This window comes from Pecten maximus, chromosome 8, assembly GCF_902652985.1.
Source record: "Pecten maximus chromosome 8, xPecMax1.1, whole genome shotgun sequence".
Lineage (NCBI taxonomy): Eukaryota > Metazoa > Mollusca > Bivalvia > Pectinida > Pectinidae > Pecten > Pecten maximus.
Window position 1 is genome coordinate 39,987,141 of NC_047022.1, and position 17,202 is coordinate 40,004,342.

The window sequence follows — 17,202 nt, forward strand, 5'->3', positions numbered from 1 at the left end:
TAGATATCTGTTGTCCATCAGTTTACACCAGTACTGGCCGAGTTTCTGGTAGATATCTGTTGTCCATCAGTTTACACCAGTACTGGCCGAGTTTCTGGTAGATATCTGTTGTCCATCAGTTTACACCAGTACTGGCCGAGTTTCTGGTAGATATCTGTTGTCCATCAGTTTACACCAGTACTGGCCGAGTTTCTGGTAGATATCTGTTGTCCATCAGTTTACAGTGTACCAGTACTGGCCGAGTTTCTGGTAGATGTCTGTTGTCCATCAGTTTACACCAGTACTGGCCGAGTTTCTGGTAGATGTCTGTTGTCCATCAGTTTACAGTGTACCAGTACTGGCCGAGTTTCTGGTAGATATCTGTTGTCCATCAGTTTACACCAGTACTGGCCGAGTTTCTGGTAGATGTCTGTTGTCCATCAGTTTACAGTACCAGTACTGGCCGAGTTTCTGGTAGATGTCTGTTGTCCATCAGTTTACACCAGTACTGGCCGAGTTTCTGGTAGATGTCTGTTGTCCATCAGTTTACAGTGTACCAGTACTGGCCAAGTTTCTGATAGATATCTGTTGTCCATCAGTTTACACCAGTACTGGCCGAGTTTCTGGTAGATATCTGTTGTCCATCAGTTTACAGTATACCAGTACTGGCCGAGTTTCTGGTAGATGTCTGTTGTCCATCAGTTTACACCAGTACTGGCCGAGTTTCTGGTAGATATCTGTTGTCCATCAGTTTACAGTATACCAGTACTGGCCGAGTTTCTGGTAGATGTCTGTAGTCCATCAGTTTACACCAGTACTGGCCGAGTTTCTGGTAGATATCTGTTGTTCATATATATATATCTATATCTAAACATTTGAGATTCCTCCTAATTTGCTGGATATTGATATGAATTCACTTTTTTTATGTTTGAAGTACAAGGTCAGTCATCTGGGATAATGTCTATTTTAATGTAACTCGGTAGGTGACACTGATCTTCATTTCATATGTCACAGTCTCCAGCCTAAACTAAATCAACGTACCAAACTGAATTTCATGTGATTTTTCTCCGTACTTTAGTATCAGGTGTACTTTTAAAATGAATTAAGAATTCAGTAAAATCTAATTATATCATGTAGGATAAAATACAGAATGTATTACCAAATGTCAATATTTCATATTATTACAAGTTACAGTGAACATTTTTATTTCTTCTATTGCTGGTCTATAATATAGACACCTAAGTTCAGAAATTCAATTAGTAAATAAAACTCACAAGTATTCAGTTTTTAAGTGACCTGATTATGGAAAAAGTTAAAAGTTTATGTCTAGGCTGTATGACGCCAGTTGTTCTGGCAGAAGTCTTTCAAGGAGAAAAATAAGAAATTTTAGTGAAAGTAGTTGATTCAAATGTATACTTAACATATGACTAATCAAACGTATCTTATATATGACTTTCTACCACAATATCCTGTGTTATTTAACTCTCAGACCATCAGTTAATTCTGGTAGATGTCTGTTGTCCATCAGTTTACACAGTACTGGCCGAGTTTCTGGTAGATATCTGTTGTCCATCAGTTTACAGTGTACCAGTACTGGCCGAGTTTCTGGTAGATGTCTGTTGTCCATCAGTTTACACCAGTACTGGCCGAGTTTCTGGTAGATGTCTGTTGTCCATCAGTTTACAGTGTACCAGTACTGGCCGAGTTTCTGGTAGATATCTGTTGTCCATCAGTTTACACCAGTACTGGCCGAGTTTCTGGTAGATATCTGTTGTCCATCAGTTTACACCAGTACTGGCCGAGTTTCTGGTAGATTTCTGTTGTCCATCAGTTTACACCAGTACTGGCCGAGTTTCTGGTAGATGTCTGTCCATCAGTTTACAGTGTACCAGTACTGGCCGAGTTTCTGGTAGATATCTGTTGTCCATCAGTTTACACCAGTACTGGCCGAGTTTCTGGTAGATGTCTGTTGTCCATCAGTTTACACCAGTACTGGCCGAGTTTCTGGTAGATGTCTGTTGTCCATCAGTTTACAGTGTACCAGTACTGGCCGAGTTTCTGGTAGATGTCTGTTGTCCATCAGTTTACACCAGTACTGGCCGAGTTTCTGGTAGATGTCTGTTGTCCATCAGTTTACAGTGTACCAGTACTGGCCGAGTTTCTGGTAGATGTCTGTTGTCCATCAGTTTACACCAGTACTGGCCGAGTTTCTGGTAGATATCTGTTGTCCCATCAGTTTACACCAGTACTGGCCGAGTTTCTGGTAGATATCTGTTGTCCATCAGTTTACACCAGTACTGGCCGAGTTTCTGGTAGATATCTGTTGTCCATCAGTTTACAGTGTACCAGTACTGGCCGAGTTTCTGGTAGATGTCTGTTGTCCATCAGTTTACACCAGTACTGGCCGAGTTTCTGGTAGATGTCTGTTGTCCATCAGTTTACACCAGTACTGGCCGAGTTTCTGGTAGATATCTGTTGTCCATCAGTTTACAGTGTACCAGTACTGGCCGAGTTTCTGGTAGATGTCTGTTGTCCATCAGTTTACACCAGTACTGGCCGAGTTTCTGGTAAATGTCTGTTGTCCATCAGTTTACAGTGTACCAGTACTGGCCAAGTTTCTGATAGATATCTGTTGTCCATCAGTTTACACCAGTACTGGCCGAGTTTCTGGTAGATGTCTGTTGTCCATCAGTTTACAGTGTACCAGTACTGGCCAAGTTTCTGATAGATATCTGTTGTCCATCAGTTTACACCAGTACTGGCCGAGTTTCTGGTCGATGTCTGTTGTCCATCAGTTTACACCAGTACTGGCCGAGTTTCTGGTAGATGTCTGGTGTCCATCAGTTTACACCAGTACTGGCCGAGTTTCTGGTAGATGTCTGGTGTCCATCAGTTTACAGTGTACCAGTACTGGCCGAGTTTCTGGTCGATGTCTGTTGTCCATCAGTTTACACCAGTACTGGCCGAGTTTCTGGTAGATGTCTGGTGTCCATCAGTTTACACCAGTACTGGCCGAGTTTCTGGTAGATGTCTGTTGTCCATCAGTTTACACCAGTACTGGCCGAGTTTCTGGTAGATATCTGTTGTCCATCAGTTTACAGTGTACCAGTACTGGCCGAGTTTCTGGTAGATGTCTGTTGTCCATCAGTTTACACCAGTACTGGCCGAGTTTCTGGTAGATGTCTGTTGTCCATCAGTTTACAGTGTACCAGTACTGGCCGAGTTTCTGGTAGATATCTGTTGTCCATCAGTTTACACCAGTACTGGCCGAGTTTCTGGTAGATATCTGTTGTCCATCAGTTTACACCAGTACTGGCCGAGTTTCTGGTAGATTTCTGTTGTCCATCAGTTTACACCAGTACTGGCCGAGTTTCTGGTAGATGTCTGTCCATCAGTTTACAGTGTACCAGTACTGGCCGAGTTTCTGGTAGATATCTGTTGTCCATCAGTTAACACCAGTACTGGCCGAGTTTCTGGTAGATGTCTGTTGTCCATCAGTTTACACCAGTACTGGCCGAGTTTCTGGTAGATGTCTGTTGTCCATCAGTTTACAGTGTACCAGTACTGGCCGAGTTTCTGGTAGATGTCTGTTGTCCATCAGTTTACACCAGTACTGGCCGAGTTTCTGGTAGATGTCTGTTGTCCATCAGTTTACAGTGTACCAGTACTGGCCGAGTTTCTGGTAGATGTCTGTTGTCCATCAGTTTACACCAGTACTGGCCGAGTTTCTGGTAGATATCTGTTGTCCCATCAGTTTACACCAGTACTGGCCGAGTTTCTGGTAGATATCTGTTGTCCATCAGTTTACACCAGTACTGGCCGAGTTTCTGGTAGATATCTGTTGTCCATCAGTTTACACCAGTACTGGCCGAGTTTCTGGTAGATGTCTGTTGTCCATCAGTTTACACCAGTACTGGCCGAGTTTCTGGTAGATATCTGTTGTCCATCAGTTTACAGTGTACCAGTACTGGCCGAGTTTCTGGTAGATGTCTGTTGTCCATCAGTTTACACCAGTACTGGCCGAGTTTCTGGTAGATGTCTGTTGTCCATCAGTTTACAGTGTACCAGTACTGGCCAAGTTTCTGATAGATATCTGTTGTCCATCAGTTTACACCAGTACTGGCCGAGTTTCTGGTAGATGTCTGTTGTCCATCAGTTTACAGTGTACCAGTACTGGCCAAGTTTCTGATAGATATCTGTTGTCCATCAGTTTACACCAGTACTGGCCGAGTTTCTGGTAGATGTCTGTTGTCCATCAGTTTACACCAGTACTGGCCGAGTTTCTGGTAGATATCTGTTGTCCATCAGTTTACACCAGTACTGGCCGAGTTTCTGGTAGATATCTGTTGTCCATCAGTTTACACCAGTACTGGCCGAGTTTCTGGTAGATATCTGTTGTCCATCAGTTTACACCAGTACTGGCCGAGTTTCTGGTAGATGTATATGTATATCTAAACATTTGAGATTCCTCCTAATTTGCTGGATATTGATATGAATTCACTTTTTTTATGTTTGAAGTACAAGGTCAGTCATCTGGGATAATAATGTCTATTTTAATGTAACTCGGTAGGTGACACTGATCTTCATTTCATATGTCACAGTCTCCAGCCTAAACTAAATCAACGTACCAAACTGAATTTCATGTGATTTTTCTCCGTACTTTAGTATCAGGTGTACTTTTAAAATGAATTAAGAATTCAGTAAAATCTAATTATATCATGTAGGATAAAATACAGAATGTATTACCGTATTCCAAATGTCAATATTTCATATTATTACAAGTTACAGTGAACATTTTTATTTCTTCTATTGCTGGTCTATAATATAGACACCTAAGTTCAGAAATTCAATTAGTAAATAAAACTCACAAGTATTCAGTTTTTAAGTGACCTGATTATGGAAAAAGTTAAAAGTTTATGGTCTAGGCTGTATGACGCCAGTTGTTCTGGCAGAAGTCTTTCAAGGAGAAAAATAAGAAATTTTAGTGAAAGTAGTTGATTCAAATGTATACTTAACATATGACTAATCAAACGTATCTTATATATGACTTTCTACCACAATATCCTGTGTTATTTAACTCTCAGACCATCAGTTAATCATTACAGCTGTTGATTAACAATCCATTTATACCACACGTGGTGGTAACTCTGTACGCATTTTGATTGACTAACACGGTGAACTTTGACCCAAGCTGCAATTGTTATTGACGTCATCAATAATCTAATGACGTCACATCACCGGGTCCCGGACATCACCGGTACACTTTATTTGCATACGCGAAATTATACTTGGGCACGTTTCCCTTTGATTCAAGCCGATATTATTGTGGTAGAGACAGGTCACACGACTCGAAATTGTTGGATATGGAATTTATTTCACACGAGTAAGTTATTTTTTAAAAGTTGCCAAAAACACTCGCTAAAGCTCATGTCTTTTGTAACTTTTAAAAAATAACTTACTCGTGTGAAATAAATTCCATATCCAACAACCACTCATTGTGTAACCTCTATATATATATATAATTACTATGTACTATACACAGATGTCTGATTCGCTGATGTATTGGAAATACTGTTTTCCGATTGGCTGATAGGATGAACACATTATTTTATTGGATGACAATATAAATCTTCTGATCAGTGTGATTGGTTGATAAGGTGTGTTTTGACATTTTATAGTGTTACCATAGCATCAGTTATCAATGTGTAACAATAGTTTTGAATATCACATTATCACTGGATATCATGCATTCCAAGAATAAATTTTATACAGCATTCTATAAAATCATCAATTGGGAAAATGCATGTTGTGCATGAATCCTCTGAGAATATGCCATCATCTCTGACAAACCTGTCATCTGTGTTTGGATAAAAAAACTATCATTATTGAAAATCAAGCATGAACCTGGCAGAACTGACACAGAGCCACCCAGGTCGTTGTAATGACTAGTCTGGTGTCAAGTGATTCTCTTTCAACTTTGTTTTCACACACCATCTTATTTAGACGAAAATCTACAAAATCAGACCTCCACCACAGATTCGGAAGGGTTGTAATTTTTGCATTTATTTGAAGTTTTGTATGAGGTATTTGAGCTTTCAGATAAGTATCAATTTCAAATTTTAATTAAATATTTCAATTTACAATAATTTGTTATGGGAATCAATTGATTATAAGTGGGCAAGCCATGAAAACATGATGACATCAATAGCTTGAGTGTTGGCATGGTGACGTAATTTATATACTCTTGAGGAATTGGCCCAAATTGTTTTCAAAGTTTTGATGAGAATTGAACATAATGAAAAATGACCTGTCATAAATTTTAACAGCAGTATTTCAATCAGCAACAAACATGTTTGATGTTATAAAGAAAACAAATCACTTGTGAATTCATTACTAATATGATTACTTAAATTTGTGTGTGTGTGGAGTACTGAGTGCTTAAAGTAGATCATCACTTTGAGCATTGTTATGATGTTAATATTGCATTTCAAATTACCGAAAGCAATGATTTACTTGTTTTCAATGATTGGGAAAAAAATGAAGGTAAAAAAACGTAAACTCATTGTCTGCTACAGGTTAGGCACATTACCCCTTACTCTGGATAGTATGCACCTGATCTTGTACATTGTTCAGTGTGGTAGTCACCAGCTACTACTGAAATAGAAATAAAAAAAAATTGATTGGAAATTTCAAGCATGCTGATCTCACATTCCTGTAGTTAATGTTAGAACCTTCCTTGTAAATACCATTATTGTACAACAAATTTAGACTTTTAAATATCAGTACATTTTAGACCATAATAAAATAATTCCTAGATTCTCATCCAAGTTTTTCCAACATTTTCTTACATTTGTAACAATAAAAAATATCTTAATCAAGATTAAATTTGATAACCTTCAGCAAGCAATTTGAAAACCTTCAGCAAGCAATTTGAACCTCTTGAAATGGACATTTGACACATTATAATCATTTGACCTACTATTATACTTGTAGAAAGAGATGAGGAAAAGCAAGCAAATAAAAATCTACATTAAGCGGTGTGAAAATTCAGAAAACTTGTTATAGTTGTTATAGTTATCATAGCCTATATAGATGTCTAACTTGATATAGTTGGCCTATAGAGAGGTTATCATAGCCTATATAGATGTCTAACTTGATATAGTTGGCCTATAGAGAGGTCTCTAGTTATCATAGCCTATATAGATGTCTAACTTGATATAGTTGGCCTATAGAGAGGTCTCTAGTTATCATAGCCTATATAGATGTCTAACTTGATATAGTTGGCCTATAGAGAGGTCTCTAGTTATCATAGCCTATATAGATGTCTTACTTGATATAGTTGGCCTATAGAGAGGTCTCTAGTTATCATAGCCTATATAGATGTCTAACTTGATATAGTTGGCCTATAGAGAGGTCTCTAGTTATCATAGCCTATATAGATGTCTAACTTGATATAGTTGGCCTATAGAGAGGTCTCTAGTTATCATAGCCTATATAGATGTCTAACTTGATATAGTTGGCCTATAGAGAGGTCTCTAGTTATCATAGCCTATATAGATGTCTAACTTGATAGAGTTGGCCTATAGAGAGGTCTCTAGTTATCATAGCCTATATAGATGTCTGACTTGATATAGTTGGCCTATAGAGAGGTCTCTAGTTATCATAGCCTATATAGATGTCTAACTTGATATAGTTGGCCTATAGAGAGGTCTCTAGTTATCATAGCCTATATAGATGTCTAACTTGATATAGTTGGCCTATAGAGAGGTCTCTAGTTATCATAGCCTATATAGATGTCTAACTTGATATAGTTGGCCTATAGAGAGGTCTCTAGTTATCATAGCCTATATAGATGTCTAACTTGATATAGTTGGCCTATAGAGAGGTCTCTAGTTATCATAGCCTATATAGATGTCTAACTTGATATAGTTGGCCTATAGAGAGGTCTCTAGTTATCATAGCCTATATAGATGTCTAGCTTGATATAGTTGGCCTATAGAGAGGTCTCTAGTTATCATAGCCTATATAGATGTCTAACTTGATATAGTTGGCCTATAGAGAGGTCTCTAAAAAATAAATGAAAATTTTTATTTACATTGATGTTGGTGTTTTACCCTCATAATGTTAAGAACTTATGTTTTTCCATTTCTTCTTAAAGCAAAAGTTTGATTTAATTTTCAATGTGTTCATTTACCTAAACCCCAATTTAGCATGGCAAAAATGAAGAAAGACTAAAATCAAAGAAAAACAATAAAATGATTCCGGATTTTATGCCTGAATGTCAGTTCCCTTTTTAGACAGATGAACTTGAGTTCTTTACCAAGTCTTATATATAAAGTATATTGAATTGGTTAGAATGATGGCTACTATAATGGTGTTTCTCTATTTTGCTCCCACTTTAATCTTACCTGAGCAACAACAACTATTACTAAAGTGATGTTTTACAGCATCAGTAAACCAGAAATAACATGTGCATTGACAGGAAGTTTTGTTGGGTATATAGGTATTTCTCTTGTGACCTGTCATTATATATTCCAAAAACAGCACACAGACTTAGATATACAGTAAAATGCAGAGACTGGTAAAGATAATTTGGATTCCATTTTTTCATAGAAATAAAAAATGAAGAAGAAAAAAACCAGGTCGCGCCAAGAAAATAGGGGCTGGCAGGGATGAGAATCTAGGAATTAATTTACAATGACCTTATATTACATAACTGTTCATAGTTCCTCTGGACTGTTTTCATGCAAAATAAGGCTAATATTGCCGCGTTACAATAGCATTTTTCCTATGTTTGAGACTATTTGATACAATGCATATTTTTAGCCACCTGTAAAAAAAAATTAAAAACAAAACTAGATGGATTCAATCAGGGATCAAATCATTCCTACATGGTTCTTCTCTTAGATGTCATCAATGATTGAAAGAATAATTTGACAAATACGGTAAAATTCTGCCATATATCACGTAGTGGATAGGGGAGATAAATACACTGCATGCTGATCTGAGTTTTAGGCGGTAATAGCTGACAGTATATTGTGACCCATTGTTTAATGACCCATGTTATGTTTTGTTAATTTCATATGCATTTCTTTAATGCATATCAAATTAATCCTGAGTGTATGAAAACTACATCCATCCTGTTTTTACCCCACAGTTTAAATGTGTTGTGTTCTATAATATCTGATGTTGTCCGATATAAAATTAACTGCTTGATCAGCTGCTGTGATATTGAAAGTTACATAAAGTACACAAACAATCATTTATTTGATATAGTTATCTTGACTTCAAACACCTGGAATCAGGTGTAATGGGATTAAGTATGAGATGCCCTGGCATGGATGATGTGTTAAAGCAGATTTATAATTGTTATGTAATACAATCAATTTAATTAGGTCCTTACATGATTTTGTTCAAATAAAGTCTAACAATAAGGTCGAGCTCTAGGGCTTTTTCTGATGACTTTTTTGAGCCATTGATAGGCTCCATTCCCAATTGAAATTATTTCATATTTAAGCCAAATTTCCAAAATTGGTAATTTGCTCCTGAATAAATCTTTCTCAATTCACCAATTTTCATCCCAAAATTGTACCCTGCTTCTCTTGACCATGAACAGTTTTGAAATTTGTTAGCATATGACCTGAAGTTATATGGGGAAATGGGGATGTTTGTATATATAATATATTGTGAATTACTATATTGCATTTAGAAATAAAAAAAAAAAAATGCTTGAAACTAAAGTTTCATACAAACAATGGACAGGCAAATACAGTAACTAAATCTGACCTTTTGGTGTGTGATATTTATGTGTAAGATTAGTTTAAATGTGATAATAAAAAGATTCTGGCCAAGTTTAAAATTGATGTAAAATCATTTTGTGGACTTTTCAATAAATACAGTCTATATACCAAGAATATTTGAGGAGAAATCTTATGATGTGAAGTCATAATGAACATTTTACAATCTGAGGTCTGGAAAATAAGATGATTTCTCTAAGTTCCAAGTATAACCTTCAACAATTTGACATTTAATGCTAGCCTGATCCAATGAACTATAGATACAAACAAAGCTCAGCATCATTTCAGAGTGATGATGATGCTCCCTGGGAATACGGCCTATCAAATCATTAAAAAAACTTTCCTCATTTCACAAAACTACTGGCTTTACAGTTTTCATTTTTGTTAAAAAAATTGACTGAGGAGTGTAAAAGAGTGTTTTGGAAATTGAAGCCATGTTTATTGAGTTAGGGAGTAATGATAGCCAATCACAATGGCTGCAATTCTACAACTGCAGCCTTAGAAAATCTCACTTACAGTCAGCCTGCTCTAGAGTTCAAACTCCTATCAAAAAGAAGACAAATATGTATTTAATTCCTTGGTGCAACTCTAGTTTGGTAGAAAGTTTAAATATATATATATAGTTTAAAAATATAAATTCAACACGACAACTGTTGTGTTTCGCTAACGTTTTCAGGCCTGACGGCCATCTTCAGGCGACAGTTGTCGTGTTGAATTTATATTTTTAAACTATTTAATCGATACACAAAGTATCTACAAGTTTTATTCTATATACAGTATATATGTACACACATATACATAGAACAAATATCTATTTAATTCCCCTGGTAACTCCTATAGTTGGGGCAGTAGAAAACAATATCTATTTAATTCCACAGGTAAATCATCTGATAGTAGAAAACAATATATATTTTATTCCACAGGTAAATCATCTGATAGTAGAAAACAAACTTCCCTTCTGTACATCAGTAACTTTGTAATCTGACAGGCACATCTTGTTCTTTGTTTTTTCGGGGTGTTTTTTTTTTGCTTTTTTTCTTCAGTTTTATCTAGGAAATAGATCACCAGTTTGTTAAATTTGCAAAGAGTTGTCAGGAACTGAAGCTGTGAAACTTTCCATTCAGGTACTTAATATATAGATGTATATCAAACAGTATGAAATTTCAAAGTTTTTCTCTTGTACTACGACAAACAAGATTGTAGAAAGGTTGTGTAACATTGTTACATTTCATACCTGCCTTCTCAATGTACTCCTGTACAGTCGCTCCCTTGGCCTTCCTGACGGATTCAGTTTCATTCCATTTACATTCTACGTGTAGATAAAACTGTAGAGTAAGTTACTATCAATCAGTGACTAAAAGGAATTGAGATGTACTGCCAATGTTGGGTGATTAACTTTATGTTCTGATCAGCTTTTTATTCAATAAAACATTTCAAATTGTTCCAGAGACAAGAAACAGCCATATTAATGGAGCTGCGAGTGTGAAATAGTTTAATCAGACTTACAGGAAGTCTATAGAAGTCAAAATTTATCATGCATTGCCTGCAAACGCCACTGACAAAAAATGCACTGAAAATTTCAATAGGTCCCCAAGACATCTGGAACATCTCAACTGATGGAGGAATTTTAAAATCGGATCATTGATTTCTCCTAAAGGCATTTACAACATTGTGAAATATTAGATTGATGAAATCATTTCTGGAGCTATATAATTTTGAAAAATTCCACACAAAAATGAAATGGCGTCTGTATATTGAATAACACATGTAGCAAGAAGTGAATATTTTAATTTGTTTCTGTACAAATATGTTAACTCCAGATGCACTATATACAACTGTTGGACTTTTTATGGATTAGATAACTTAAGTAATTGGTAGGTATTATTTCTATATTGACATCTTTTGTGAGTTAGTTTAGAGTATTCATATTGGAGGATTTGAAAATCTCGGGATTGGACAGACTCTCTCTAATAGAATATTTATTGAGACACAACATTGTCTTTATAACCATCAGTGGTATCAGTGATGTGGAAATTCTACTGAACACCTATTAATGAATAACAAACATCAGACAACATAGCACAATCAGGTTATAGACAGCAGCGTAGACTTCACCGAGTGCTCACACAGAGCAAGTATCAGAGAGTCGCAGAGAGAAGCCTCAGTCTGGTCCTGCTCTCATCTCCGGCTAATGCTGCTTGATCTTATTAACACACAATAGGGGTCATTAGCTCTGCCAGCCGAGCGGTGAGATAGGCCAACCCCATGGGGGAGGGGCTTGGTAGATGTCGCACTTAGGGAACTCTCAATATTTATCATTAATAATTTTACTTGACAATAATTTCATATCCCTCTCAGCTGGACACCGTTTGACATGTATCACAGTCCCACAATGACAGAATTGATGTGTTCTCTCACCGGCCGCCTCTACACTGCCAAACGTAGCCAAAGCAACAACATGAATATTTCATCAACTTTGTACAATGAAATTAGATTTTGGTATATGAATTTGACAGTAGACACGCCACTAATAGCCTAAGGAGTTGTTTACGTCAATTTTCTTTGTTCTGTCTTTTATGTTTCTGAATGTTTTCTTAAATATTCTTCTTGTTTGTGATAGGCAGATATGATTAGTTGTAACAGGTGACTGTTTCCACCTGTCAGGAAAGCTTCTATCTTTTTTCCTATGAGTATCCTTGACACAAAAATTGTCTTTGTCTATTGTGTACTCGTAATTAAATCCAAAGGTTGCAGAAAACACCAAATACCATGGAAACCAATATCAATCAGTTTGTCAGGGTCTGTATCCACTAAAAGGCCCAGGTTACCACACAAAGCAATTATCTTTTTATCATTGTTCTAGAAAGACAGGATACTATGGAAACTTAAACTGTCTTTACTTATCAATGTTATTTTAGGATATGACAACTGATTGTCATGGAAACCAATATCTATTTTCATCATTGTTCTAAAAGGCACTGGATGTCATCCAATACAGATGTCTACTTTCATCAGCATTAGGTCTGACAATGACATTTAATGCCCTAATAAAAAACAATGTGTTTATGTGTTTTCAATTTTAATTCATTGGAATAATGACATGATTTAGATTATACACATACCTAATGTTCTTTTGAAATCAAATATATAGAATCATAGAAATTGTTTGAATTTATGGGGCTTTTGCTTCTCCCTGTCCAGCTTTACTACATTTCTTTTCACCTACTTTGTGAGTTTTTCAGCTGCCTCCATTAAGCTATCAACACTTTAAGACCTTAGTATCACTGAACTGGAAGTGTTTCCTCATCATTGTTTGTTCTTATAGTCACTGGTGCCATAGAAATCAGTGCTAGTTCTTTGTTTATCAATATTAGATCTATGAGGCACCTTATGCCATTTAGGACAGGATTTAGGACAGGGATGTGTCGGTTTGTCAGTATTTGTCTCAGAAACATTGGATACCATTTAGGACTGCAGGGATGTGTCGGTTTGTCAGTATTTGTCTCAGAAACATTGGATACCATTTAGGACTGGGATGTGTTGGTATGTGTGTTTGTCTCCTGAAACCCTGGATGCCAAAGTAACCAATATCTTTCTGTTGTTATATTCTGGAGGAACTGAAACCTACTGCATTTCACTGAAATCAATTAATATCTTCGTGGTAATGATAGTTGAGGATAGTACTCAATACCGTTAACCAATGTGAGAAAGCAAGGTAAAACATGTAACAAAGCAATCAACGTTTGGGTTCCTATTGAAATAGGTTATTATTGTTCGATAGAGTTAAATATTGGTATAAACGACACTTACATACAATGTATTATTATGTCTCAAGTTTGACACATTCAAGGAAATTGAAATGCTAAATGTGACAGGATATTACGGTGAGAAAGAGCAATTAAATTTTAATGAAACCAGTTATGACGATTCTCCAAGTTAACGTAACAATTTGTGCCAGAAGTGCTGACTGAGACGAGAAATAAGGAAGGCTATACATACATTTAATGACTAAATGATACAGGGCTGTATACAATATGATGGATACCCCATCTCCTCACACACAAATGCCATCATTTCCTTTAACTGTTCTTTACAATTCACACAAATCACAAATATTTTTTATACATCATTATCATGGCTTTAGATCAATATAAGATGGTGTTCCGTATGTGTGTAGTCACAAGAGACCTCCAACGAGAAAGCAACAAAACAGATATTTTCAACATGTGATAAAGTTGGCAAGATGCAATTTATAAGGAAAAAACAATGTGTAAATTTGGCTGAAAGTTAGTGAACACAGCTAGGCAATGCATTTAGAGAATATGTGGAGTTGTATACTGGTGTGTCTGCTATCCTGTTAAAATTTCATGTGCCAAGCACTTGGATGGAATTGGTAAACTCGGCCTGATCCAGTCCCGAGGTACCCATTTGTATTGCCGATGGATCTTTGTGCCACACAAAGTGAAAGCCATTATTGCGATAGAGTCCGTAATTTTTGTAGGTAGAAACAATGAGAAAATTTATGACAAAAAATTCCATCAGGGAAAATTCGTCAACTGTTTCAACTTTTATATCCAACTAAACTACTGAGTGTATCCATTAACAGTTTCCCAATCTATAGATGGAATACGGCATTCTGGCAAAAGAAAATTTTTACTGCATGCTTTTTTCAAGGGTTAAAGATTCAAAGCCTGATAATGATGAGCTATATAGATAGGAGGGTGTGGGTTTCCTTGTCCCCGAGTCATCTCCGCGAGTGCATTGAGTTGGAGATCATCACACAATTTGTCGTAACACTAACGTACGGACGATGGTGCTAGGTGAATAGTTTTACTGTCTTTTTTTATGACAAAGAGAAGTGCAGTTAGCATATTGATTGGTGTATGATGGAGATGAGCGGCCACATCCGTGTCTGATATGTGACCATGGAACACCAACTACATCACATGAATTATTCTACAGGAATTCAAAGTAATGGAATACAGTATCATCACACACAGTCCGAAGCTTCAGATCTTAGCCCCTCCCCCTCTTTAATACACATTGGCATGAGGCCCTCCCACATGACAGTGCCATTCCACACTATGCTGTTTTTGTTTTCCTCTATCAACATCCAACTGCCTTTGTGGTTTTCATTGGACCAATCGCTGCACTTGTTAGTAAAGTTGATAGATTTATGTAATGGGTACCTGCTCTCCGATGATAGAGAAGGAGCCCACACTCAGCGGTGACCAGGGACTGTATGCATTATATGATACAGTGATCAAACGGAATACTTTGTGCATGAAATGTTTCATGCAAAAAAAAACAACCATGAAGTTTATATGACAGGCAAAAAAGGACTTTGTCTTTGAACAGGAGTAGGGGTTGTTTGGATTAGTTTGAACAGAAGCAGGGGGTGTTTATAGATGAGTGATACCGCGACAGTAACTGATGACACCTTGTTTAATGATGGGTCAGAATCTTGGTTTAAGATACAGATTTAACTTGTAACACTTTGGAGTAACGTTTAATAGTGATAAAACCATAGTGTTATATACCTGTAATAATTGGAATGGACTTTCAGAAATGTAATTGTTTGAAATTCTCTTTTAGAAATTAGTCACAGTCTAATGGTACCAGAAATTTTGAGCATAAAAAATGGTTTTCTTAGAGGAAATTTGATAATACAGACCTTGTACTGATTTTGTAAGATTAATGACGGAATTGTTTTAATGATACCAGTTTTGTAGGATAACTGGCTGTTAACAAGTCAAATTTATAACCACTAACAAATGAAGTATATAGCTTATTATGGAAGATATATACTCCCCGCCTGTTGTAATAAACCACAGGTTTAGAAATTCATTAATATTAGGAGTATCGAGGCAAGAGTGAGCAATTTGAACTATGATACGTATCATCTCGGAGGAAGTCTATTTCTGTAATCTGACATTATCATAACCCTCCAGAGGCGAATAAGGTAGAGGATATTAATCTATATATTTGGTGGAGCACTGACGACCCAGAGCGTAAATATGTGGTTAATTAATGATGAGGGACGGCTATGATGTGCTCTACTCCTCCACAGCAATGCTAGGTCTTTGTTCAATTGTCAATTCATTTCACCACTAAGCGTGTTACATAATGGCCAGCTGATGTACTGGGCTATCCCGTCAATACCATTCACACCTGGAGCCCCAGGTGTTAGTTGGCAGAAACGCTGGCACAGTCTGGAATTTGGAATCCGGTTTGATTCTTTACTGTAAGACTGGTGTCAGTGACAGGGTTTGCACAGTTAGTGTGGTGTGCCGCCAGTGTCAGTCAATTGGTAGCTACTGTAGAAGCTACATACATAGGTCAGACACGGTACCATTGTCGACACCCAGGTACTGTGGACAGGGATTTCTAGTTGGTACGGATTGGTGACCAGTGAGTTAGGGATGTGTATTGGTATTAGATGTGAGTGTATTTGAAGTGTGTTAGGGTAAGTATATACTAATATGAACATGGAGAGCTCAGTCAGCACTCTCAGTACTCGAGTCTACCAGTATTCCTCGCAGCAAAGTCACTGTCTCTGTCCAAAGCAGGAACGCCGCAAAGTACTCATTCTGGAGAAAAACTGGAACAGTCGTGGCTGTCACACAGACAGTTTCTCAAATGTGAAAGAATATTACAGTGGGGCTCAATGTCCGAGTAAACACCGGAGTATATTTGATGAATTCTGGGAACAAATTCATGGTGTTCTGCCGAGATGTCCGGCTAACACTTTAGTGGTGTCCCCCCAATGTCGTTCCTCCCAGGAATGTCAGTGTGGAACAGGACCCCAGGCTGCTGTCATTCCACTTGGATCATTTGATGTGTATGTGTACGTATTATTTTCTCCTGTCACCTGCCTTTGGTTATACTCTCATTTCCTATAAAATCATATCTAATACCATCTCGTCCCCTCAATCAGAAAGGTCTTTACAATTACTAGCTTAAATTGCTAAAGTTACGTTTTGTTTTGTTTCATTTTAAAATTTTATTTTTATGTTAAAGTTTTGGGTCCGAGCTTTGTCTTTAGAAGGTGAATTTGACTCAAGCTGTAAAATACTGGTATTTAAAAAAGTGTTCAATGTATCTGTCACTAGTTATGCTCACTTTAATTATTCGTTATTTAGATTTTGTTGATGCTGCCCTAACATGTGTATGTTAACTTCCCCTTCTATAGTATAATAACTCTAGTACTATCAGTATGCTTCACTTTTAATGCAGATTATCCCAAAATAAATTGCTTTCTAATTCACAACAAATGGTATTGATTCATATTGCAGCAAAATTTCAATTAAAATTCATCTCTTTATCACATAACTACCCACTCATCAGTGTCATAATACCCATTACAAAAATTGTTTTATGAACACACTTTCAATAACACCTTGTGGAATTGAAAATGACAGTACTA

The 17,202-nt window shown here is 36.8% G+C and overlaps 1 protein-coding gene across 5 annotated transcripts in view; it reads left to right on the forward strand.

The window, feature by feature from the left end:
• Positions 1 to 17,202, forward strand: part of LOC117333495 (serine/arginine repetitive matrix protein 2-like) — a 266,971-nt gene that overhangs the window by 71,203 nt on the left and 178,566 nt on the right. Inside the window, exon 1 of one of the 5 annotated variants that reach the window (XM_033892809.1) lies at positions 15,922 to 16,617. The exons of 2 other annotated variants lie outside the window; for them this stretch is intronic. In XM_033892809.1, the coding sequence (XP_033748700.1) occupies positions 16,259 to 16,617 (359 nt within the window). In that variant the 5' untranslated portion in view covers positions 15,922 to 16,258. Of the gene's footprint in view, positions 1 to 15,921; positions 16,624 to 17,202 lie in introns of those variants that run through there. 2 more of the 5 variants (XM_033892808.1, XR_004533912.1) reach the window with 2 other exon arrangements.